General features: G+C 40.4%; 1 protein-coding gene across 41 annotated transcripts in view; it reads right to left on the bottom strand.

The window, feature by feature from the left end:
- ADAM22 (ADAM metallopeptidase domain 22) overlaps positions 1-27064 on the bottom strand; it is a 237340-nt gene that overhangs the window by 77860 nt on the left and 132416 nt on the right. For all 41 annotated transcript variants that reach the window (XR_014815729.1, XR_014815730.1, XR_014815735.1 and 38 more), the window contains exons 5-7: positions 10633-10715; positions 3431-3494; positions 1448-1517 (exon numbers count right to left, since the gene is read on the bottom strand). Coding sequence is in view for 29 of the 41 variants with exons in the window: in XM_021063337.2 (XP_020918996.1) it covers positions 1448-1517; positions 3431-3494; positions 10633-10715 (217 nt within the window). In the remaining 12 variants the exon portion in view is untranslated. The remainder of the gene's footprint in view (positions 1-1447; positions 1518-3430; positions 3495-10632; positions 10716-27064) is intronic.

The raw sequence follows: 27064 nt of genomic DNA, 5'->3' as shown, positions 1-27064 counted from the left end.
CAGGCAGCTAGTCATGATTTATTTTCTTCCCATAATATAATTGTAAAAAGTTTCATAAAATAATGAAGGAACAGTCTAAAGTATCTGGGTAAGTAAAAGCATCTATATGCTCACTTGGAGATTTTTCCAAATAGCAAACTCTATGAAACGGGATCTTCTATCCCTTTGGCAGTAGGAGCGAAGGGGTGGGTTTTGTCTCTCTTTCGGGTAACTGCAAAAGATCAAGGAGCTGCAAACTTATTTCAGAGAGGAAGGGACATTAGAAAGTACTGCTTTTATTTTCCAGTGGGGAACGATGCAGCCTGTAGGTCATTTTCCTAAGTGGTAGTTTAGGGTTTGCTTTAGTAATCATTCCATTTGCCCTTGTGTCTCTCTCTCAAGGTACATTCTCATGAGCCATAATCCAACCCCGGCTCATCCCTTCACTAGCTATGGACCCCGGAAAAGACAAAAGAGCTGAGTTGCCTTTTCTTCTCCTTTAAAATGGGAATAATAAAGTTGACCTCACAGAGCTATTGCCAAGATTAACAAGAGCTTAAAAATTAGAATGTATGATGGCCATAGTCAGGGCCATAAGGCGGGGAGGAAGCATTTCCACATCAGATATTCCACGTGTGCCTTCCCTTCACAAGGAGCACAGGAAGAAGCCCAGTGTAGCCAGAGACAAACACACTCAGCACAATCACTGCCACTAAGGAGGCCAAAGTGAGGGGGTGCAACTCTCAACTCACATCTATAAATAATAGACCCATCAACACATATGAGAAGGAAACACCGATTTCACAACAGCATGTAATAATAACAACAAATGTTAATCTACAATAGTTCTTTCTTAAAATTCTGGGGCGAAAAGGGATGAGGAAATGACAAATGGGAAAATAATTAACAGTACATCCCTGTGTTTACAAAGTCAGTATTTCACCACGAGTGAGTTTTTATATATTCCACCTATGCAGACAAGTTTTGCTTTAACATTCTTTCTCTGGTAATACCTTCCTTTGAGTCTTATAATTTTAAAAAGTTTTCCTTCATCATATTCAACCTCTATCTTTCCAAACTCATCCACTATAAACATGAGGTCAGTTTACATTTTCTTTCTCTTGATGTCACTTATGAGCAGTTGCGGGTTATGATATTCCCTATATAATTAGCTCTAAAGCGTTAAAATAAATTACTAAAGTTGTATTTTTAAAAAGTCACTGTTATGGAGTTTACGCTGTAGCACAATCGAATCGGCAGCATCTTGGGAGCATTGGAGTGCAGGTTCCATCCCTGATCCCAGCACAGTGGCTTAAGGATCTGGCATTACCACAGCTGCGGCTTAGGTCCAAACTGTGGCTTGGCTCTGATCCCTGGCCCGGGAACTCCATATGCTGTGGGGTGGCCAAAAAAAAAAAAAAGAAAAAAATAAATTAATAAATGAAAAGTCACTATATGAAGATCATACCAGATGGAAGATCATCCAAGGGAAATTCAAACAGTCTGGATTTGTAAACCGAATGAAAATGGAAATCCTCCTGAAATAACACAAACGAGAGAGATAAGGCTTGTACAACCAGATAACTCCAGCCTCAGGCAATCGCAGCTGGAGAAGCTGACACCTTAAAAGAACTGGAGCTTGACCACGTGTTATCTTGTGTTGGGAAAGGCAATGAACCCATGCGTAACCCCTCCCAACTCCCTCCTCCTGTATTCTCCCTGCACCAGAGAGATATCCTGTTAGAAACCAAATACCTTCACAGGCAGAGACGCCAAAGCCTGCGGTAATGGAAAAGAAATAAGTGCACCAATTTCCCCAAGGAGAAGTAAGAAATCTGGGGAAAATGGGTTAATGTTTTTTTTACAACTGGTTGTTTCCATGGAGCCCTGTTCCCTTCGAGAGCAGGAGAGCTTTACCAGGGAGAGGCTGACAAACCAACAGTCTTCTCCTGTGGAACAGAATGGCAGGAGCAAGCAGACTGCCCAAAGCAACCCTGCCTCAAAATCCAAGTGTCATACAAACGTCTGTGAAAAAGCAACAGATAAAAATGCCAAGTTTCATCAAAGAAAACTTAATGAACACTGAAATAACTTCATCTGGCTTCACTCAATTACTAAGAAAAGAATGTCATAAAGAGTCAAGTTTTAGGATATTACTTCTGAAAAATCACACTTGTAGGAGTCCCTCTTGTGGCTCAGCGGTAACGAACTCAACTAGGATCCATGAGGATGTGGGTTCAATCCCTGGCTTTGCTCAGTGGGTTAAGGATCTGGCGTTGCTGTGGCTGCAGTGTAGACCAGTAGCTGCAGCTCTGATTCGACTCCTAGCTTGGGAACTTCCTTCCGTATGCCACATGTGCAGCCCTAGCAATAAAAAAGATAAAAAAATTACACTTGTCAAGCAAAGTGACAGGACACCTGGCAGTGGGTCCCCAGAAAATAACACACAAACAGTTTCCCACACAAGATTGTTTATGGATGGCAAGACAATGTGTATTTCTTGAAATTATTTGCATTAAGTGTTTGGCCAATGTTCCATGGGACAAGGGAGAATTCTGTGTGGACGGAGCTACGATGGTAGTGCATTGTTTACCTGGAGCCAGTAAGATTAACCCTTTTCTAATTTGTTGAAATCAATGTTTCAACTCAAGTGAGAGATAGTTGAGAAAACCTAGATTTCTCTAAACTTTATCAGCTCAGGGCCTTACCAACAATGGCTAATAGAGAAAAATCTGGAATCTAGCAAAGTAAAAGGATGGAGAGTCACACTGTCTATGAATTTGATCTGTTACGAATGGAATGTCTATGTCTTTTCCAAAATTCCTATGTTTGAGCCCTAACTGCTAATGTGACTGTATTTGGAGACAGGGCCTGTGAGGATGTCATAAAGGTCACAGAGGTCATAAGGGCGAGGTCCTCGCTGGATAAGGCTGGTGCTCTTCTAAGAAGCGGAAGAGCCACCAGACCTTACACTCCCTGTGCCATGTGAGGACACATTGAGAAGGCAGCTGTCTGCACCACAAGGAGACGGACCCCAACACACACAGAGCCCGGTGGCCCCTGGACTTTCAGTTGCCAGAATCGTGTGAAAATAAATGTCTGCTGTTGAAGCCATGCCGTATTTTATAGTGATAGCATGAGCAGACTAAGACAGACCACAGAACGTGACAGGAGAGATAGAAACGAAGGCTTCAGAACACCTCAGAAGGCAAGTATTTCCAACCTAATAGAAGAGAAGGATTTTTCGTTTTTTAAAAAGGTCACGATGGTTTTGACTTACTCACTATTTGATTGAAATACATATATGTGTGTGTATATAGATGTGTGTATAGATACATATAAACATTCCTGAGGCTAAAAAAAAGAAAAAAGAAAAAAGAAAAAAAAGATGGGATAAAAGCTCCCAGCATCGATGTTTACATCCACCAGGGTAACTAGAAGGAGCACTTACCTGGGCGGTGTCATTTCCTTCTGGCTCAATGAGATAGGTGTGGTTCCCATCATAGAACATCCCGCTGCCAAGGACAAGAGAAGAGTTAGGCCTGGGAATGGACTCGCGCCTCAGAACAAGAGCATTTTATTTATTTATTTTTGTTTTTTTGCCTTTTCCAGGGTCGCTTCCCGCAGCATATGGAGGTTCTGCCAGTCTACGCCAGAGCCACAGCAATGAGGGATCCAAGCCGCATCTGCGACCTACACCACAGCTCATGGCAACGCTGGATCCTTAACCCACTGAGCAAGGCCAGGGATCGAACCCGCAACTTCATGGTTCCTAGTCGGATTCGTTAACCACTGCGCCATGACGGGAACTCCAGAACAAGATCATTTTAAAATTGGCAGCAGATGGAAGACCAGTTTTCTTCTCAATGCCCACTTCCCAGACCCACCCTTCACCACAGGATGCATATGACATGCAACAGACTCACATAGCCCACACCATACATCATGCACACATGCACACACACACACACACACACACACACACACACATACACATACATATCACATGCCACAAATACACCCCTGCACCACACGTGTCACATACACACACACACCCATATACCATACATTAGACACCCTCCCACATGCATACACACACACAGACCCCACACTACACATCTCACACACACACACACACACACACACATCACACACCTTATACCATACATTAGACACTACACCCCCACACACACATATACACCATGTACCACAAACAAACCCCCCTACCACCACACAGCATACACACACACACACACACACGCACATACCACATACCATACCCCGATACACACCATATACTGCAGAAACATACTCCAAACACACACTTAGACAAACTGCTGAGAGGGAAAGGCCTGGCCCTCTGATTCCCTGTAAGCATCAGGGTCCCTCATCCTGACCTTCCCCAGGCTCAGGATTACAATTCCCTAATTCCATTATTCCTCCCTCTGACACACAAACCCAACACTTGAATATGCAAATAGTCACCTGGAAAGCTTGCGAAAATGAAAAACTTTCAGGGCCCTCCTCAGGTTTCCAGGCCGGAGCCCAAGAAGCTGCATTTTAAGCCAACCCCCCATGATTCTGATGCAGGTGGTCAGACTGAGAATGGTCTACCCATCATCCATCTGGAAGGTGCTCTAATAATACGAGCCGATGCCTTCTAACAATGCCCCACAAGCTAAGTACTTTACCTTCACTGACTCTTTCCCATAAGTTTATGAGGGAGTCATGACTGTCCACAACATACAAGCAAAGAAACTGAAGCCCAAGAGACATGTAACTTGCTCAGATTGCATAACCAGTAAAAGGAGAAGCAGACAAATTGGGTCCTGAACTGCCTATCAGCAATGGGTCACCCCCTTCATTCATTCATTGAGTCAACAGGACTTGATAGAATATCTACAATGCATTGCTCTAGGTATTGGGGAGATAGTCCTGAACAAAATAGATCAATTCTCTGCCTTCATGGTGCTCATATGCATTCTAGAGAAAACAGACAATAAATATATAATCAATAACTAAAAATACATTAGTGGTGATGAATTCTAGGGAAGAAAATAAAGCAGGTTAAGGGGAAAAAATGGTGCCAGAGGATTGGGTCTGAAGATCAGGGGAAAGGATGGCTGATTTATAGAGAAAGTCAGGGCAAGGCTTCACAGAAATGACATTTGTTAAAAACAAAACCGAGGCCCCAAATGGAGTCAATTGTGCTAAGCCCCATGTCGCCAAACAGAGATGACCTTAATTGCAGCTCTATTATACACAGCTCTCCCAGGAATGGAATCTTCAGCCAGTAGATTCAGGAATCACCTGATAGGTAATTTACCTGAAAGACCCCTGCCTTTCTCTAAAGGAAAGTAACTTTACAATAACAAAACCCAACTTCCTTGTTCCTGCTCCCTTCTGCCTATAGGAGTCTTTCATTCTGAGTAGCTCAGAGCTCCTTTCTATCATCTAGATCGGATGCTCCCCAATTCATGAATCTTGACTAAAGCCAATAAGTCCTTCAAAATCGACTCTGTTGAATTTCAGCTGTTTAATACATTCAAGCAAAGGCCTGGAAGAAGTGAAGGGACGAGCCATGAAAGTATTTGTGCAAAGAGCATTTCAGACATGAGCCCCAAAGTAAGAGCATCTTGGCATATTCCAGGAAATCAAGGATGCAGAGTGGCCGAGTAGAGTGGGATGGGAAGAGGTGCTGTACGATGACAGCAGAGGAATAGAGGGGGCCAAATTATGAGACCCTTAGGGCCTTGGCTTTTACTCTGAGAACAGTTAGGAGCCACTGTAGGGTTCTAAGCAGAGAGGAAATGCAATGCTCCTTAAATTTTAAGAGAATTGGAGTTCCCATCATGGCTCAATGGGATAAGAACCCGACATAGTCTCTGTGAGGAGACAGGTTCAATCCCTGGCCTTGCTCAGTAGGTTAAGGATCCGGCATTGCCTCAAGCTGGGACATAGGTCACAGAAGTGGCTCAGGTCTGGTGTTGCCATGGCTGTGGCATAGGCCTGCACCTACAGCTCCAATTTGACCCCTAGCCCAGGAACAGGTGCCCCCTATGCCCAGGTGCAACCATTAAAAATAAAAATTAAGAAAGCTGCTCAAACTACTGTGGAGGATAGAAATGGTGAAGTTAATGCAATCATTTAGGTGAAAGAAGATGGTAACTTAGATCAGGTAACTCAGATCAGGTAGAGATGGTACGAACTGGTCTTGCTATTTTTTGAAAATAGAGCCAATATGATTTGTTAATGGATTTTCTTGGAGTTGGCAAGAAAGAGTCGGTGAGGACTTCAAGGTTTTGATTGAAGCAACTGGAAAGATGGATTTTCCATTTAATAAGATGGAAAAAGCTGCAGGATGAGCAGAATGGAATGGGCACAGTGAGGCAGGACGCAGGGAGCAGGGTGCAAACCTGGAGTCCAGTTTTAGACATTGTAGGCTGCAGATGATCATCAGCCAATTGAGAATTCTCCAGAGGGCATCTTAAGCCTCAACTCCAGCTCAGAGAGATCACAATAGCCACCTCTATAGAGGACTGTGGTCCTTACATTGAGATTAGGTCCCTTATGATACTGAAGGAATCTGTCTCGCCATCCAGGCATCTGAGGGGGGTGAGGCTGTGATCTTTTGCAGTCATTTTTCAGCGTTAGGTGGAAATGACTGCACGACACCCAAGCTGTTAACCACAGAATAGTATCTGCCCTTCACTGCTGGCTTACTGAAGTCAGCTGGTTTTCATGAACTATAATTATAACGGCTTCCATCTCTGTCTCTATCCAAATTCTTTCATTTCTGAAGTAACATCTTCCACATGTCCTCAACTTTCATACATCCTTAGAGCTGTTCTTTTCACATCCATAATGTTTTCAACCCAAAGTGCACTTTGTGACTTTGGACGATATTGCGTCTGGAATTTCAACATAAACAGAGGCAGTTTGTAAGATATTACTGAAAATACACGTCCTAGGGAATGTGGGGTGGGGGGAGCCTTATCAAAACAGTAGACCAAATATGGCAGTAGACAGTCTATTAACTGGCCAGTCCCATCCAGAAAACTGTACCCTCTGCCGAAGTTCATTTGGCTACAGCGATTAAGGAGCAAGCAGATTATTTTGTTTAAATAATATTAGGTATGGTTTCCTCTTGAATTAGTTTTGTTCTAGTACAAAAATCAGTTACTTTATGGAATTTAAACATTATGGTCCACAGTGTAAACAAAGGAGATTCTGATACCATCCATATTTGGAGGATTCTGGTTACCTATATGAAAATATGCCATTTTTGATTTTTTAACAATTAAAAAGCATCCGTATTCATTTGCTTTCTTTGACAATTGACACCTGTTACAGTTATATAAATTCTAATAAGTATACTGAGTCCATCAGAAGCCTATAATTGATAAAAATCAATAGCTAGGACCAAGTCATTACCAGCCAATTGAGCTAAAATTTTAAAAGGCTGCATCAAAACAAGATTTTGAAAGAAAACAGTCATTCTTAGAAATTGCCACAAGAGGGCAATAAACTTACATTTGAGTCCATTCTTTAATGTCCCCATAGTTATAGGATTTTGTCATAACATCAAATATACCCATACTAAAATATTACCCATTTGTCCTTCGAATTTGAAAAAAAAAGTGCTCTTACAGGTTTTTTATGGAAAAGATAGGAATCTGATTATTCTATTCTTTATGTTCTTTAATGGAATTCAGTAAATCAAGAAAAATGAAAAAACTCAACGTGCACTTGATAGTTTATAAAAGATGAGTCATGGATGAAATAGCATACCTCATATCTAAGTCACGGCAACTGAGACAACCCAGATTATTTAATATCTAGAAAGAGCTCCCCTAATCCTTCTGTCAGCAATTTTTGTTCAGAAGGTAAAATCAAGATAAGTAATAATAAATAACAAGAAGAAGCAAGCATAAATGTATTTGACACACTCATAAAAATCTAAGCACACTGAAACATACTTGTACGTAATCCTGACAGTATTCCTACACTTGGTGGGTTTTCTGTTTGTTTCTCTTTGCTTAGTTTTAAATGAAAAGGGAAATAAGTAAATTTTATGTAGTTAAAACAGGGGAAGCAGGCTCAGTTCTACTCCTCATTCAGAAACTAAAATTCCCGTAAAGTTCCCTTTCCATCCTCCTTCAAAGGACTGTTGGTCTGAGAGTCTCGGGTCTATTAGGGTCTTTAGAAGGCAGTAATACCCTCTCTCTGATTCTCATAATAATCTGCCCATTTGGAAAACTGGTGAAAAATTGGAACACGTACTGGGCAAGATGCTTACATTGTTATTTTTTGCTTTTTAGGGCTGTACCTAGGGCATATGGAAGTTCCCAGGCTAGGGGTCAAATTGCAACTGCAGCTGTCAGTCTGATCTGAGCTGTGTCTGTTTGAACCTACACAACAACTGACAGGATCCTTAACCCACTGAGCAAGGCCAGGGATCAAACCCCCATCCTCATGGATACTAGTCAGGTTTGTTACCGCTGAGCCACAACAGGAACTCCTGACTGAGATTTTAAGAGGAAGAGAGAGGAAGGAAAAAGCCTCTTTTTTTATGTGACTCCCCTACAATATACATTTGCTGTCACAAATGTCAACAGGGCCAGTGTACTGTTCTTGGCTGACAGCTGTGTTCATCTTGAGATCAGATATAACACTGTCACTGCTGAAGGGGATGGTGACATTTCTCTTTGCCAGGCTCTCAGATAGGAGGTACAGATTTCATGTTTGTAAGAATGTCTCCTTATTCATGATAATGTGCTCAAAATTAGTAAAAATAGTCCTTTAGAACAAACGATAAGCAAGTGGAGGTCTGTCCTGCTGGCAGGCACATGATCTTTCTCTGGCTTTTCGACTGACCCCTGCACTGCTCCTTTCTGCTCTCCTGTACCTACTGCCAGAGCCTGACCAGAGGCACGACTGAGGCAGCCTGGCTAGATTTTTCCAGCCTCTCACAATAGATCTCTTCCCTATCTTCTTTAAGACCTATTAGTCAAACCCCTCTCTTAGAAGATGCCATCAAAGCCTTTTCAGGGCCCAGTCCACCCTCTGCAGGCGACATCTCTCTGGGACCCTCAAGGGGTGACCTCTTCCTTCAGTGCCCACTCTCAGTCGGCACTTTTCTCAGTTTTTTTTTTTTTTTTTCTTTCTTGAAGAAAACAAATATACCCATCACATTCCATAGTTCAAAGCTGGGAAGATTCAGATACCCCACTAGCCTGGGAGCCCTGGGGGCAGGACTGGCACACAGTAGATGCTCAAAAACTATCTATTAGATCAAAAACTGGGTAACAGACAGGAAGTATTTTAAAGCTTCCAAACAAACACTTCCCAAAACTAAATTAAGCTACTGGCTTGTGTGTGTTCAAAAAAAGTAACGAGAAGGAGCTAGGATGATTTAGCCTCAGCAGAATGCTGAGGGATGACCCAGCAGCTTTATAAGGGGTCACCAAACAAGTAAGAGACAGCCCACCTGGGTATCTCCATCATTGACAGGACGGAGGAAGTAGATGTATTCTCACATTAAATATCAGCAACCATACTTTGACAGTGAAGGTTCTGAGAAAGGAAGCAAGGCCCTGAGGAAGGAGGAACTCTGTTCCTTAGAGATTTCTGAGAATAAATGGGAGTTTGCTGCAGGGTGGGTGGGATTCTGGCTAAATAAAGCTAACACACATGAGCTCTTGAGGTCACCTACAGCCTTTGACTTTGTACAAGAAGTCAGGAGTTTCCATCTCCTGAAATTTATTCCATCCAAATATAAAAATGAACATCAAGGAGGAGGAAGGGCTGAACTGGTACCCAGGGGCAACCATCCACAGAAACAGACTAGAGTTACCCAAACCATTCCTCTGTCCATCTGGATGAAACTATGTTTCAAATACCACTAAGGTATATTATAATCCTAGAGCCCCTGGTTTCTGGAACTCTAGTTTAACAATCTGCTTGGTTTACAAACCACAAGGGAGAAAACAAGCAGATTCACCAATGATTTAAAATCAGTCCTTCTACCAACCCTAGAAGAACCAATTTGGCATTGGTAGATGCAAACTATTACACTTAGAACGGATAAGCAATAACATCCTTCTGTTCAGCACAGGGAACTATGTCCAATCTCTTGGGACAGACCACGACAGAAATTATGAGAAAAAGAATGTATGTATATGGATGACTGGGTCACTATGCAGTAGAGCAGAAACTGGCACAATGCTATAAATCAACTAAGCACTTTCATTTAAAAAATTAAAAAATGTAAAAAATAAAATAAGGAGTTCCCATCATGGTTCAGAGGGAATGAACTCGACTAGTATCCATGAGGATGAGGGTTTGATCCCGGGCCTTGCTCAGTGGGTTAAGGATCCCACATTGCTGTGAGCTGTGGTGTAGGTTGCAGACGCAGCCCTGATCCTGCATTGCTATGGCTGTGGCGTAGGCTGGCAGCTGTAGCTCCGATTTGACCCCTAGTCTGGGAACTGCCATATGCCACGAGTGTAGCCCTAAAAAGCCTAAAAAAATAAAAAGTAAACTAAAATTAGTTCTTGACATAAAATAGAGATTTGATCACCGTGCCTTAAAAATAAAGAAAATAAAGTGACTGAGAGAATGGATGATACAAAAAGTTTTGGGGACACTTACTGAAGTCCATGGCATGTTGACAATGCCACAAATGAGGCAGGGTTTCCTCGGATGCGGCCCTGGTAGTAACAGTGCTCTCCTCCCTGAAAGAAGAAACAGAACATAAGCCTTTGCTGTAACAAAGAGAACTGGCTACATGGTTTCCCGGGGTTCTGCCCACACAGCACCTCCACCTGCAAAGCTGTGTGCTATGTCTCATTATCTATATTAGTATCAAACCCTTTCTAACGGAATTATTCATAAACACTCCTAGAGAGCTGACTCCAAATCAAAAGGCAGGGAAATAGGAGCTGACTTACTTTTCTTTTATGTAGGTGATGAGAGAAGGAACAAAGAAAGAGACACCGAGGTACACATGTGGCTCCTTCACCAGGAAGAGTTCAATCAGTCACTTCCCCCCGTCCTGGGAAAGGCAACCTTGAGGAGCAGAAAAACCACACTCTTTCCCTTATAGCTAAGGAAAATGAATACACATCAGCTGAGAGTCACTAAACTGAACTGGAAGAAGATGCCTCTTTTTACAGTGTTTATATCAAAACCTAACAGGGAGTTCCCGTCGTGGCTCAGTGGTTAACGAATCCGACTAGGAACCATGAGGTTGCGGGTTCAGTCCCTGCCCTTGCTCAGTGGGTTAAGGATCCGGCATTGCCGTGAGCTGTGGTGTAGGCTGCAGATGCGGCTCGGATCCCGGATCCCGCGTTGCTGTGGCTCTGGCGTGGGCCGGTGGCTACGGCTCTGATTCGACCCCTAGCCTGGGAACCTCCATATGCGGAGGGAGCGGCCCAAGAAACAGCTAAAAAGACAAAAACAAAACAAACAAACAAACAAAAAACAACAACAACAAAAACAAACTAACGGGTTCACACTATCCTTTCTTCCAACCAGGAATGGCTTCACTGGGAAGCAGTGTACTCTAGAGTAGGGTTTGGAATGGAGAAGCTCCTTCCAGCTGCTGGTCTCATTACCTAAATTCCCCCAGACAGGCTCATTTCTTTGGATTAAATGTTCCTGGAAGAAGTAACAGGGTAGAGCTTCAGCCATTGAAAAGTGGTACCCCTGTCTTGCTACTCAGAGTGTGGTCTAGAAAACAGCAGCACTGGCATCACCAGAATCATGTCAGAAATGCAGAATCCCAGACCCCACCCCGGACCTAGCAGATCAGAATCAGCATTTCAATGAGGTCCCTAGGTGATTCATTTGTACATACAAGTCTGCAAAGCAGTGGTCTAAATAACCTTTCCATTCCTCCACTAATCTCCCATTTCTTCACCTTCTAATTCAGCCGATATGTGAAAGAGTGACAAGGGAAGAACAAAGGGAGCGGGTGGTTTAAAGGGGCAAATGTCACCTACTTGCTTAAGGACAAACCCTACCTAAAATACTCAGTGTTGACAAGTGAAGAGGAGAGATCACGAAGACATGATGACAGAACAGACTGAAGACAGTGTCTTCACTGGAATTCCAAGGAAGGCACCTGGCCCAAGTCTGCTGCTCCTTGTGAGGTGATCCAACAGGATCAAGGATGCTCAGCTTTGCAAAGGGGTAAAGAGAGTAGGTCAGGAGTTCCCGTCGTGGCGTAGTGGCTAATGAATCCGACTAGGAACCATCAGGTTCTGGGTTCGGACCCTGCCCTTGCTCAGTGGGTTAACGATCCGGCGTTGCCATGAGCTGTGGTGTAGGTTGCAGATGCGGCTCGGATCCCCGATCCCACGTTGCTGTGGCTCTGGTGTAGGCCGGCGGCTACAGCTCTGATTGGACCCCTAGCCTGGGAACCTCCATATGCCGCAGGAGTGGCCCAAAGAAATAGCAAAAAGACAAAAAAAAAAAAAAGAGAGAGTAGGTCAGCTGGCCCAGAGTGCAAGCCCTGAAGCCACGCTCCAAATTCCCAAGGGAGTCACTGAGCATCATGAACAGAGGACTGTGGCTGAACAGTATGAAACATAAGATGGGGAGGTACTTCACCTGTAGTTCTGACAAGGGATGGCACTCAGAAGGCCACAGACTCAAGGGCAGAAAGAAGGCCAGGCACAGGGTTGGTTTATATGTTAACAGTTCCCTCCTTTACTAGCCATGTAATCTGAAGCACATCACAGTCTTATTGCGTCACCTGTCAAATGGGAGTAAATCTCATAGGGTTGCTCAGATGATCAAAGAGCTAATATGCATAGGAGTTCCTGTTGTGGCTCAGCAGTTAATAAAACGGACTAGGATCCATGAGGATGTGGGTTTGATCCCAGGCCTTGCTCAGTGGGTTAAGGATCTGGTGTTTCCAGGAGCTCTGATGTAGGTCGCAGACGTGGCTCAGATCCCACGTGGCTGTGGCTGTGGTGTAGTTCTAATTGGACCCCTAGCCTGGGAACACACATATGCCATAGGTGCAGCCCTAAAAAGCAATAAAAAAATGTATAAAGGGCTTAGAATAATGCTTGGCACTTGGTACACACTCAATAAAGCTGTACTATTATAATTTCTTTGTGTCACTTATTTTCCAACTTAGCTTACACAGACATTCTCCTTAAACCCTCACGGCACTTCTGCAAAGAAATGTTGTTATCTCTATTTAACGTAGGAGGTCACAATCTCTGAGAGTCTACGTTGTCCACCTGGAAAAATGCCAAGTAGGAGTGCAAACACTACTCATGAGTTGAATCTAGAATGTGTAGGTTATGCAGTGCAAACCTAAGCTCTCCCCAGGGTGATTTTTTTTTCTAATTTTTGAAGTAGCACTGGGGGTAAATTTAACAGAATACAAAATTCCTTCTGTTGGGCTGTAGGACTGGTGAACTGCCCAAAAGATTAAATTCTAAGTAGGAGAGGTTATTATGTTTCAAATGACCTTGATTTCTTGGACACATCTGATTAGACTAGGAATAGAAACTCTAGCTTTCCTTTGGCCAAACACAAATGGTTAAAGTCAGTGGGGTAACCTGGGAAGAGAAAATATTCTATCTTCAAGTGTTTCTTTAAATAATGTATACTGACTACATCATCCAATCAGATCTTCTCTCTCAGAGGTCTAAAACTAGCAGTGAACAGCAGATAGAAAGAGTAGAAACAAAAAGAAGTAGAAATCGCAAAGATAACTGCAAGAATTACGGTATCAGAATGGGGAACAATGGAAGCTGACAAGTCATTGTCCTCGTGGAAAATATATCAGAGGTATGTAAGAAATGATTTATAAATTACTAAGGTTTTCTTTAAAACACCAACTTTGGAAACATGTTATATTAAATCATAAAAAAGGGCAAAGAATTCATGTTTTGAAACAATCCTCCATTATCTTGGGGCTAAAGAGAAGCTCAGATGATGAGAAACAATCTTTCACTAATTTCTGATTCTGAAAATTAGGAGTCAATCCAAAAACAGCATATGATCAGGATCCATCTGCACAAAAGCCTAACACTGCGAATGAAGTAAAGAGCTCAGTATGGTTGAATCATTATCAAATGTTTCCATGACACTTCAAGAGAAGCATAAACACCAGGGGGCAAAAATCTCCTCAATTTAGACTATTACAATTCAAATCTTGAGACTCTCAACTGGCATTATTTGTCAATTTTCTAAATAATGGAAATTAATTTTTTTGGGCTGTGATTTTTTTTTTTCAGGGATGATTCATCATAAATCAACAAATATTTCAAATTAGAACTGAAGCAGGTTGCTTTCTTCCTTTAACATGCCTGGAAATATTTCTTAGTCTAGAACTGAGGGCTTCTTTAATATTAAAGGGCTTCTTTAATTTAGATAAAGCTATTATTAAATTATTAAAATAAATAAATAAAACAAATTTAATACATTTTGCTTTTAAATAAGTATTTTTAGCCATTAATTTCAAAACAATAAATACAGCAAAATCCTAAGAATTCAGGAGGTACATGATGAAGAATAAAAATATCCCCTTCCTATACCCTGCCCAGGCTGCAGTTGCCTCCTATGATTAAGAATTTTTGACAGATTTTGTGTCCATGTCAGGAGTTGTCTATGCATATTTAGGAAAATCTGTATATACATAAATATATATCCTTTTCAGTGCACAAATGAGTTTACTTTATCCACATTGTCCTACCACTTGATTTTTTCCCTTAAGATAACCTTGATATCAAGCTCATTCTTTCAATGATGTCAGAATATTCCATCACAGGGCTGAACCATAAGTCATTTAAACAATCCTGTACAAATGGACATTGAGGTCGTCTCTCTCTCTCTCTTTTTTTTTTTTTTTTTTTTTTGGTGTCATACACAATATTGCAACAAATATCCTTTCATATATTTTTGTGCACTTCTGTCACTATATACATGGGACAGATTACCACATACAGACTTGGTAGGTCAAAGAATATGTGCATTTAAAATTTTAGTGGCTATTTTAAAGGACAAATATAATCACATTTCTTTACAAATATATGTTTTTTAAAAGATGCACTGTATTTTAAAATAGTAAAATTCATTTATTAAAAATTGCATATTTCGGAGTTCCCGTGTGGCTCAGCAGTTAACGAACCCGACTAGCATCCATGAGGATGCGGGTTCGATCCCTGGCTCCTCACTCAGTGGGTTTGGGATCTGGTATTGCCATGAGCTGTGGTGTAGGTTGCAGATGTGGCTCGGATCCCGAATTGCTGTGGCTCTGGCTTAGGCTGGCGGCTACAGTTCCAATTGGACCCTTAGCCTGGGAACCTCCATAGGTTGCAGGTGTGCCCTAAAAAGACAAAAACTGAAAATAAAGACTACCACTGAAGCCAACTTTCTCAAATGTTATCAATGATAAACATTATCCATGTCTTCATACGACTCTCATGAGGAAGCAGATGCTTTATGAAAGTAGGTATTATATATGATAACTAAGACAGATGTTGTAGGAAAAGAAAAAAAAACAGCACATCCCAGTAGAGCTTGGCTCTTTATCCAACTGCCAGTCATAGCTTTATTTCTTACTGTCTCTTTTGTGCTAGAAATAAATCCATTGTCCTTGAAACTTTCTTCATATTCCTTGATTTAATAACCCAGTCATAACAGTATAGATGTTTATTTTTGGCTAATTAGATAGTTGTAGCTAAAAAAATTACCCACCTCTACGAAAATATCATACAGTTCATCTTCCGTGGAAAAAAACTGGGTTGCAAATTTTATTCTAGGGAAGTCAAAATGATCATTTATTTGCAAAATTCAAAGACAAACCACATTTTTATTAAACAGCCAGAAAGATCTCAAAAGAAAAGCAGAATTTATTATAAAGATGATGAGATGATAATGCAAAGATGTTACACAGCATGGGTTATAAAACTAGGGAAAACCCAATAAAGGGAACCAAAAAGAGCACAACCACGAGGCCAAGGTCATTTATTTATTCTCCTTCCAGACCCTCAAAGGAAAGTACAACGTTATCAGCTCCAAGATAGACCAGGGCCACCTTTTCCAAAAAGGCTCCTCAGATGCACCTCCTGATAATATCAACCTTGTCAATCCTTCCTTCTCTGAATTTTCCTATTTTATCTCTTTCTACCTGCATTCTTGTTTCTGTCCCATGTCCCCACTAGACTATGGTCTCCTTTCAGGGAGGCACAGGTGCCTGATCTATATTTATATCCCCAAGTGTGCTATTAGAGGGAGCGCCTCCCATGACCTCAGCTTCCTCATCAATCCAATGGGGAAAATAACAACCCACACTGCCTCACGTGAGTATGTGGGGGATTCCATGAGGTACAGTCAAGTCCACTGTAAACTGCTATGTAATCAGGTGCGATCAGGCAATATTTACTCAATGGGGGATTCTATCCTGACCCTCTAGCTATGATTCTCATACTCCGTTTGTTAAGGCTAACAATTCAAGGCATTAACTAATAATGCAGATTCCTGGTTTCTAGCCCTCCTAGAGAGTTTGTTTAGGTAGCTCTGGGTTAGATCCAAGAATCTGCATTTTAACAAACATTCCATGTTTTTCTTACTCTGAATACACTGGAATAGTGGTCCTCAACCGCGGCTGCATATCAGAAACACCTTGCAGAGCTTTTAAAATCCCAGTGTTCATGCTGTGCTCCAACCCGAGTAAATCATACTCTCTGGAGACAGGATGCAGGCATGAGGATCTTTTAAAGTGCTCCAGTTGATTCAATGAAGCTGCAGTGCTTGAGAAGCCCTGCCCTAGAGAAATGCTGCTCAGCCTCGGGGGTTCTCAAAACTGACTATCAGAATCGCTGTGATTCCCAGAATCACCCACTAGTTCCCAGGCATTTCCTCAGAACTACTCAATCTCCAAGGAGGGAGGGCTCCAGGCTCTTCAGAGTTGCAAAAAGTTCCCCAGCTGATTTTGATGATCATTTTTGGAAGCATTAACCTAAAAACATTCAATCCAATATCCAACCATCCCCAAGTGGAGGCTACCAGAAACACAGATCTTTCAGAGAATGAAAGTATATGCCATATCCTGGGCATTGCTCATGATGACTGATGAAATGAATATTCATTTCTCCATTTCACAAATGAGAGAACTTAGATTTAAAGTGAGCCTTCACAACCAGATATTCCTGGTGCAGTGTCAAGTCTCTTCACGTTGGTGGTTCTCAAAGAGTGGTTTCCAGCCCCAAAGCATCAGCTTGTTAGAAATGCAGATTCTCAAGCTTCTCCCCAGACATACCCAGTCAGAGGCTCTGGAAGCTCTCTGGTGACTTCGATGCACTCTAAAATTTGAGAACAACTGCTTTCCACTGCATCTCCCTCTGCATTCTGAAGCTCCTCATTGCTGAGCACACTGAAAAACTACACTTAATTAGCATAGCTAAGTGTAGAGCAGAACAGATTCCAAGTGAACCATGAAGGATATAAGCATCCATAGCTCTTCTCCACTCCTCTCTTTCTCTCCAACCAGTTTTATCAGAAACAAAATGGAAGGTAAAAAGTGAAAGACTATGTGAGAATTCTGTCATGCACGAAGCCAGGAGGCAAAGAGCTACTTTTTGGAGATGCTGTTAAGAGGATACCGTACAAGATGCTCTGGCCAGGACTAAGGAGACTAAAGTGACCACCGTCCTGGAACTAAGGGCTTTCCCAGGATGCAAGTCATTTGGTGCTACATGCGTGAAAGTCACAGGAAAATCACTATGCGTTTGGTCACTTTAAAAGGGACAGGGTTAGTGCAGACACTTTCAAGCCAGAACACCACCCTGCAGCCCTGTGATCCTGCTCTGCTCCCCAAGTCACGCTCTTTCCCCCTCTATGGCATCAGTCTCAGGACTGGCTTCTGCCCTTCAGGTCAGGGCTCACACCAGTCATCCTTCTCCACAGGGGAGACCCTTACTCATTCAAGCACGGTTTGCCAACCTGGGCGCCAATGAGTATCACATTACTGCCCCAGGGGAAGCTTTCTGAAAATGATCAAGCCTCACTCCATGCCCAATATATCAGCACCTGTAGGGATGGAGTGTGGGCATTATTTAATCTGCCCAAATGATTCCAACATGCTGCCTCAGGTTGAGCAGCTGTGCTCTAGCCAATTCCCTTTCGCAGGAACTGAGATTCTACTGCACCCTAAGCTTCTCCCAGGCATGTGCACTAACCAGACAGGTTTGTGGCTGCATGGCTGGAATCTGTTCTACTGGCACTTGTCTGCAACAGCTTCTTCCAGTTTGCTCCTGACTGGCCCTGCCATGAGCCGTCTGATTCCCTCCAACCCTGCCACTCCCTCCTAATAGTGAGAAATGAGGTGGGAATATTCTGACTCTCCCTAGGGTCATCTGCAGCAAGGATATCCTAGAAAAGATAAGTCTTCTATTGGAGAGGATCCCGTCAACATACCCTGATTAAAATTTATAACCTGATGGAGTTCCTGTGTGGCTCAGCAATTAACGACCCAAGGTTCAATACCTGCCCTCAGTTAGGGGGTAGGATCCAGCACTGCTGTGAGCTATGGTGTAGGTCATGGATGCGTCTTGGGTCATGCATTGCTGTGACTGCGGTGTAGGCTGGCAGCTGCAGCTCCAATTTGACCCCTAGCCTGGGAATCTCCATATCATATGCTGCAAGTGGGGCCCTAAAAAGCAAAAAAAAAAAAAAAAAAAAAAATCTAACTTGGGATTATACAGAATTAGACTGGATTCAAAAAAAGGACATAGGTTAAACATCTGCTTGGTTACAAAGTAGGTTACCTGATTCTACAGGCTCTCTAAGAAAAGTAGAGAGAAAAACAATCTCATTTACAGTAAATCAAAATTAAATAAAGCTATCGCATGGCCGATAATCCATGGATCCAATGGATCTATACTAATGCATGTCAAAATATTTTGTAGCTCAAGCCAAAATAAGAAAAATAGGGACACAGAACACCATAAATCAGCTATAATGGAAAAAATAAAAATCATTATTAAAAAAAAAGAAAAATAGGGACAATTCAGTCAGATTTTCATAAAGCTAAATGTATTTAATTTTCATATAACTGTCCCTTGTTTTGAGATTTGTTCTTGCCTTCTCTTTGGTTATTAACCACCCATTTTTATTTTTTATTATATATATTTTTTGCTTTTTAGGCTGTACCCTATGCACATGGAGTTTCCAGGTTAGGGGTCAAATTGGAGCTGCAGCTGCCAGCCTACACCACAGCCACAGCAATGCAGGATTTGAGACGCATCTGAGACCTACTCCACAGCTCATGGCCATATCCCTGACCTACTGAACAAGGCCAGGGATCAAGTCAGATTTGTTTCCACTATGCCACAACAGGAACTCCCCATTTTTAGTTTTTAACAGGCTTTTTTTTTTTTTTTTTTTTTGGCTGTGCCCACAGAATGTAGAAGTTCCCAGGCCAGGGAATGAACTCATGTTGTAGCAGCAACCCAAGCTGCATCAGTGATAATGCTAAATTCTCAGCCCTCTGAGCCACCAGGGAACTCCTTAACAAGCTTTTTAATCTTGAAATAATTTCAGATTCAGAAGTTGTCAAAATGGTATAGAGAGCTCCGGTATATCCATCACTCAGTTTCTCCCACTGTTAACATCTTATATCACCTGCGTGCATCTGTCAAAACTAAAAGACTGACATTCGTATGTTTCTGATTACTAGGCTCTGAATGTTTAGATTTCATTAGTATTTCCATTAGTGTCGTCTTTCTGTTCCAGGATCCATCTGGGTTACCATATTGTATTAGCATATTCAATCTTTCCAAGTTGTTAGCAATAGTAAATAGAATTTAGGTGTTTTGAAGGTACTGTTTCCATATATGACAAAAAAGACTGGCAACCCTATATGGATCTAAAATTTTTGTTCATATACTGGGCCATGAAATATAAGTCCAGGATCAAGAATATAAATGAATACTTCTTAGAGTCTAACTTAGCACTATAGGATTCAAAACACTTTTTTAAAACTATGCTTATATAAAGAGACTTAATTTAAAAGACTTATTAAAATGTAATTTTCAGTATAACCCGTAGAAATAATTTCTGAAAGGCCACTCAATAGCACTATGTTATATTAATAATCTAAGACTCCTCATTGCCTGAGATTGTTCTGGACCATTCTTTCAAGAATGTTTGTACAGTGAAAAGCCTTTGAAGATAGAGATATCTCCCTCTAGAGCAAATAACAAGGATGTTTACTTCCTATTATAAAAGATACAGTTTTTTTTTTTTAATTTAGAATTTCTTTGGTAACACAACACACGATATGTGCAGGTGTCACCTGGCTCTTTCCTCAGTCACCCTCTGGGGTTCCAGGCTCAAGACACAAGCATAAGAAAATGTTGATCATCTGGCTGCTTCTATTGCTGTGAGTAACAAAGCTCTTTGTCTTTGACCCAGGGTCTCCTCTCTTCTGCCAGCAGAGATGAAATTGCAACAAGCTAACTTGTTCACTTGCAAGTAGGATAAAATCCCAGACCCAGTCAATTGTTGAAACTTGGATTTCCATTTTCCCCTGAAAATTAGGAGGTCTGTTACCAGTGAGCTTCCATTCCCACATTTCCATCTTCCTGTAGGATACGAATCAGCTGCAGATGAAAAAGACACACATTGTGCATTTTATTACAGCTAGCTTTTCAGTTAGACTATTGGTTGACACCCTTGGACATTTGTGTTTGCCATTCTACTCCAGGGTACAAGCAGTGTCCAAATTATCAGTTCATTCCAACATCTAAAGCTAAATGGTCATTCCAAATCTCTGCACTATTTTAATACTCACTGATAAGCACTAGGATCTTGTAGTCATCGACCTAAAAACATTTTAAAAAAATAAAAGGAGAGAAATCTAGCTGACAAAAAAGAGAATAATTTCTTTTAAAAATGCATGGTTCCTATTGAAGAGGAAAGACATAAGAATATTATTACAGCAAATATTCTTGAATATTATTGTAGCAAAAGTTTCTACAAGAAAGGAGAAAAGAGACAGAACCAGAAAGCCACTGGATATAAATGAAAGTCACAAGGAAAAGAGTTATTATTCTTATTGAAAGATGGTAACTACTGTAGAAAATCGGGGCCATAATTTTCTTATGAGCCCTTGAGTTTAAAACAAAAAAACAAAAAAACATAAAACGCACATTAGGGACCCAGTAAACTTAAAATTTATGTTTACTGTTGTGCAGGACTTTTTCCTTATACTGACTTCCCCCGCGTGATGTCAGCTGTGGAAAACAAAACATGAAAATGATGATAGGTTCCCAGAAGTTAAGCTCACAACTATCCTAAGTGAACACAATCCATTTTTCAAAGTTAAAGATTTACTCCCTCTCCTCTTGTATGTAGGCTCCGGCACCTCCAGCACATACTCTAATTGATTTTGCATAGTTTTAATCAACATGACTTCTGTATGAGTTCCCTAGAACTGCCATAACAAATTCTCAAATCCCGGGTGGCTTAAATAATAGAAATGTATTCCTTCACAGTACCGGGGACCAGAAGTCTGAAAGCAAGGAGTTGGCAGAGCCAGGCTCCCTCGTGAAGGCTCTGGAGAAGAAGCTGTCTTTGCTTCTTAACCTCCAGTTGTTGCCAACAATTCTCAGTGCTCCTTGGCATGCAGGGGCATCCTCCAACTTCTGCCACCATCATCACATGGCACTCTTCGCATGTGACCGCCTCTGTGTCTCTATGTCTAAACTTCCCTCTTACAAGCACACCAGTCATTGCATTAGGGCCTCCTCTGGATCACATTTGAAAAGACTCTTCTTGCAAAAAAAAAAAAAAAAAAAAAAAGAAAGGTCACATCCACAGGTACCAAAGGACATGAATTTTGAGGGGACACTCTTCAACACAGTACAACTTCTCATCTCTTTTAACACGACCAAGTGAATGTCTATATTCATAATCCAGAGACTTTGCTTCTAAGAAGCTTGGCTCAGTGGTGTCTATTACAGCAGCCTTCATCTGTAAGATGAACCTATATCTTAATTCCTTCTAATTTCTCATAGCTTCATTTAATAATACTCATCGTTACTATAAATCTGACTTTCAGTTCTATTATTAAGTCAAATAGAGCTTCCAAAAATGTTTATTTTTAACCAGAAAATAGGCAAGAGAAATTATTTTCAGCTGTTGGGTAACCATTTACAGACCCATTAATATAACAACATCTGATCAGACTACTAAAACATTTTAGGTTTCCACAAAATGCCCCTCATCAACAAATCACTGTAATGTAGAGAGAGTACTTAGCAGGTTCTCTGTGATGTGATTCTAAATTGGGAGAATGGAAAAATCAATGCAGACCACAAACAACGACTATATAATTGTAAACTCATGAAATTATAACTCTTTCCAGGAAAGAGTTATATCTTATAACTTTTTAAACAAATAATAGACATTTAAGTGTATTGCTTTATGTAAATTCTTTGGCATAAGCTATACATATTATCTAAAGCCTTATTCTATAGGTAGTATTCAAATAGTAGTAGGAAAAATATCATTGTTTAGAAGACAGTTACAGAAAAAGAAAGCATATTTGGCATTTCTAAAACAAAAGTAGAAAAATAATTTTATTCTATCTGAATAGTATTTCTTTCCTCCTTAAAAAAAAAAAAAAGATGTAAGCATATGAGGGTTTGAGGTTAAAAAAAAAGGACACTTTTTTTTCACCACTACTACCCTGAACTTATTCTCCTTTCATTTCACTTCCATTCTATTATCCTCCCATCCATTCTTTGTTTGAAGAAGGAAGGATAAATAGTGAAAACTTCCAGCTGCCAAAAGAAGGCTGCTTTGCAGCATCTCTTTCTCCTCTTACGCTTTGAGGCTGAAACATTATGCTCAAGAACTTAGCACTAGCACTGAGTGGTCATTTTTATTCCTCCATGGGTGATTCAGGATTAATGTAAAGGTACAAGCAAAGGGTTGGCTTATTAAGGAGGAACTTCTCAAACCCCGTCTTTCAGGGAGTCAGACTATTATTTAAGGATTATATCTCATAAAAAGATAACCCTGAAAAATTAAAGTACTTTTTTTTTTAGCAACTCTTTCTATAGGCACATATTTGTCATTTGACATTTTGGGGGTTATTGCCCTGTAAAAGGAAGGAGAGCATTGAATGTGGTGGTTTCTAAAGTTCTTTCCAGTTCTATGATTTGAAATCTATTTTTTAAAAGTAAAAGGTTCCCAACTTCCTATTTCTTTTAAATAACCATGCCAATTTTCAAAAAATAAATATCTTGTACACTGCATTTATTATTTAAAAAACCAACAGCAAAGATGATCTTATGTTGATTTTAAGTGTTACATATAAAAATTTTTAAAAATTTAAAATTGTTTCTAAAAATTCAAATAATTTCTGATTCAAATAAATGTCATAGTATAAATTACAGAATATAATTATTTATAGGTGATGAAAAAAATTTCTGCATCATAACTTTTAGGATGCTGTTAAATGGTAACTTCAGAGTAAATTCTACATCCCTAGATGTTTATAGAAAAGAAAGATGGATAAGAGATAGGTTAAACTTTAACTCAATGAGTTATGAAAAGAACAGAAGAGAATGTTTTAAGTAAAAGAAAGTAGACATTAATAACAAGAGTAAAGCTCATCTTTGAAAAACGTATTTACAAAAATTTTAACAAGATTAATCAGCAAGAGGAAAGGTACAAATAAACTATAATAGAAACGAAATGGGAGATACACTGATACAGAATTAGCAGACTTTAAAAAACCAAAAAGATTTGAAGCAAATTTAGCCAATTTGCAAATAGTATCTGTTATGATACTTTACAGAATTTTTAATATGTTGGAAATATTTCAGAGTTACTGAAATTTTAATCACAGGTCAATTGCTGGTATTCCATGACTTGAAATTTAAAACTGACTTAGAAGTGGCTCTAAAATGCCTTTGAAAGGCAGCAGTGAATATGAGCCTTGCACACAGGATGACCTTTTCGCATCAGGTGAGCAGATGGAAGCCTCACTCTGGTGTTTGTTTTTCCTGTTTACAGTCACTGCATCTTTTGCTAGCAGGGAGAATAATGTGCTCTCTCAGACCAGTCCAGACTGGACTTCTCCCCACTTAGTGCTGGAGAAACTACCCAATTTCCTAACACCGAACTTAATTCATTCTGTTACTGTTAACAGATAAGTACTATCTTTGAGGTACACACACTATGCTAAGAGCTAGGTCTGCAGTACAAGTTCGCCTGTGGGTTTACTCTGGAGTAATTTCTCATAGGATTTAGAGTCTAGGGGCACAGAAGATTGTCTTCTTATGACGCAGAGCATGAAGAAATGCTGCTGGTGATCCCAACATGCTTCCTGTCTCCCGGGCAGAATCAGAAAGTCATAGAAGAACGAGGAGAGGCCAGCAAAGACCTAGGCAGAAATTCTTTACAAATCGCCCCTTCAGCTCATTCACAATTTCAACCGTGGTATTTATGGAGCACTTCCCATACCCAAAGCTCTGAGCTACACCTCTGTCTTTCTCATTGAACAGGTGAGAAAAACGAACCACGGAAGAGATAAATTGTCCAAGGGAGCACGAAAATTCATTGGCATAGTCAGGATTTGAATTTAGGTCTGTCAAGCCCTAATCACATCCTTGGTCTCTTGTTTTACTGCCTCCAAACTCTAGATCTATCCTGGACTTAGCAACAAAAGAAATACTATTTTCATCTGTTAACAACAGTCAAGAAAAATTAAAAAAAAAATTTTTTTTAACTCAGAAAGGTAGCATGACTCAAGAAGACAGCACTTACTTTGTCCAAAAATCAAATGGCTGTGTGGAATACCTGCTGACTCCACTCAGAACTACTCTATGCCTTCTAGAGAGAGTTAAAGGTATACTTTCAGATTTAGGGCAATATGGAGAGAAGAGAAAACAAAGGCAAGAAACAATCAATGTATGAAATCCAAAGGCATAATACTTAGTCTTATTTCCATGAGTTCATGCCTGATTTCTTTAAGTCGAGGCTCTGCTCAAATAATATACTCCTGCTTTCTCTCCCTCTTGTACTGCTGTCTTCACCTCTTCTCCTCACCCTCTTTGGTTTCTTCCTATTCCTCTCGTGCACTAAGAGCCTACACATCAAGGCCTCTGGGCCTTTACACACGCTAATCTCACTGCCTGAAACACTGTTCCCTTCCCATATTACACCTGTTACTTATGCTTTAAACTTCAGAATTAATATCATTTCCTTAAGGAAGTCTTCCCTCAACAACCAGGCTAGGTCGGGTCTCCCATCAAATGTTCTCAGGACAACAAGGACTTCTCTTCATGATGTTCTCATAACTGTCATTTAAAAAGACCTTTTGGTAGTTATTTTCATCATGCCTATCACTCCTACTAAACTATTAGCTTTATGATCATATATTGTTCACAGTTATATCCCCGAGCCAATGGCAAGCCCTCAACACATACCTAATGAATGAAAGAGGGTTGAGAACACAAGTGCGTATCTGACAACTTGAGCTTTTTACCCATTCTGCCATAAATCTTTCATGTCTGCTTTCCTGTCTAAGTATCTAATGTCACCTAATCTGCATATGCCTAAATTCTTACGAGTTGCCTATGGGGATAATCAAGTGCATCTATTTTGTTTGCTACCTCATAGATGCAAAGAAAAGGTCACTATGACAAAACAGCAGTGGGAAACCTGATCAATTACCCCCAAACATAGCTGAAAACACACAAACCACTCAGTACCAAGATACTAATTCTCTGGTCTTTATTACTTGTTCTCTTTTTATAGTGTCCACTTATTCACCAGGAAATAAGAATTTTTTTATAAATAAAAAAGAAAATGATACTAGTTTGAGACAACACTAGGGGAAGAGCTTGTGATTTTTTGGCTTCAAATCAGTTTCAAATGTGTCAAAACCACTATTTCCATAACTTCCTGCTCAATCATAGTTCAAAAAATTTGTATGACAGTAGATTTGTATAAGACATTATATAACGCAAAGATGAGTTCTGTAATTTGGAATTAAAATAGGCCCAATATTCTATTATAAAACAGTTAATTAGTTACATATACAGAAACGCCATTAGTTAGTTCTACTTTGAAATTTTTAAAAATTTACGGCTGAAAGTGTCTTTTTTAAGTTTATAGATAACATCTTGAATATTAACAGATTAAGTAATTATTTAGATACTTAATTGAAAAACAAATCTTACACTAGAATGAAAATAAAGAGGACTGTTCTACTGAAATCAGTTACAGAGCTTAGAAACAGAACTCATGCTGACACCAGCTGTCACATTTCATTTTTCCTTACTCCCAGCGCTCAGATACCTGACCTGTATTAACTGGTAATGGGCCAATGTATTTTCTTCAGACTATAGAGCTAAGATTACTTGCAATTTTAACAATGCCATTAAGGCAGCTGATCCATTACACATGATGATGGACCTAGAGCAACCTTGCTTTGGACCGAAGGGAAAGCAAAATTTACTTAATCCCCAAGGAATTTTTCCCATAATACAAAGAGAATTAAATCCTGAAACCTGAGACCTTCCTGAAACCACACTGATTACGAGATGGCAGAGGAACATATGTTTGCACAAGGCTGCCAGGGAAAAATGTACCATGTCCAGCTCACCAAAAAGATACTAACTAGATGACTAGTGGCGGATAAAAAGTAGTTAGGAGACATACATGAATAACTGGTACATGTGAAGAAAGACATTTTATCAGTTTGTTTATTAGATTTGCATAGCTCTTTCTCTCTCTTTTCTGGAGAAGTGTGCGTGTGTGTGTGTGTGTGTGTGTGTGTGTGCGTGTGTGTACGCGTGCGCACAGTGTGACTTGTGAAAAGAAGGAGGATGGGTATTCTGAAGCATCTTGGCAGGGATATGACCAAATATCTTCTAGTCTTTTGGCAGAATGATGACATGTTTCAGCTTTGCTACTTTTGTCCATAAAATTTCACATGTCCTTCACACACAAATATACACGTAAGCATAAAATGGGTATAAGAACTGCGGCATGTGCTTTCCATGTGCAAGATGGCAACATATTTCATATGGTTACAGTT

The sequence above is a fragment of the Sus scrofa genome, chromosome 9, assembly GCF_054392235.1.
Source record: "Sus scrofa isolate SSC_HxYL_T2T_F1_AM1 chromosome 9, Sscrofa_HxYL_maternal_Yorkshire_Landrace_v2.0, whole genome shotgun sequence".
Classification (NCBI taxonomy): Eukaryota; Metazoa; Chordata; class Mammalia; order Artiodactyla; family Suidae; genus Sus; species Sus scrofa.
The sequence above is the reverse complement of the archived record's forward strand: the minus strand, read 5'-3'. Positions and strand labels throughout refer to the sequence as shown.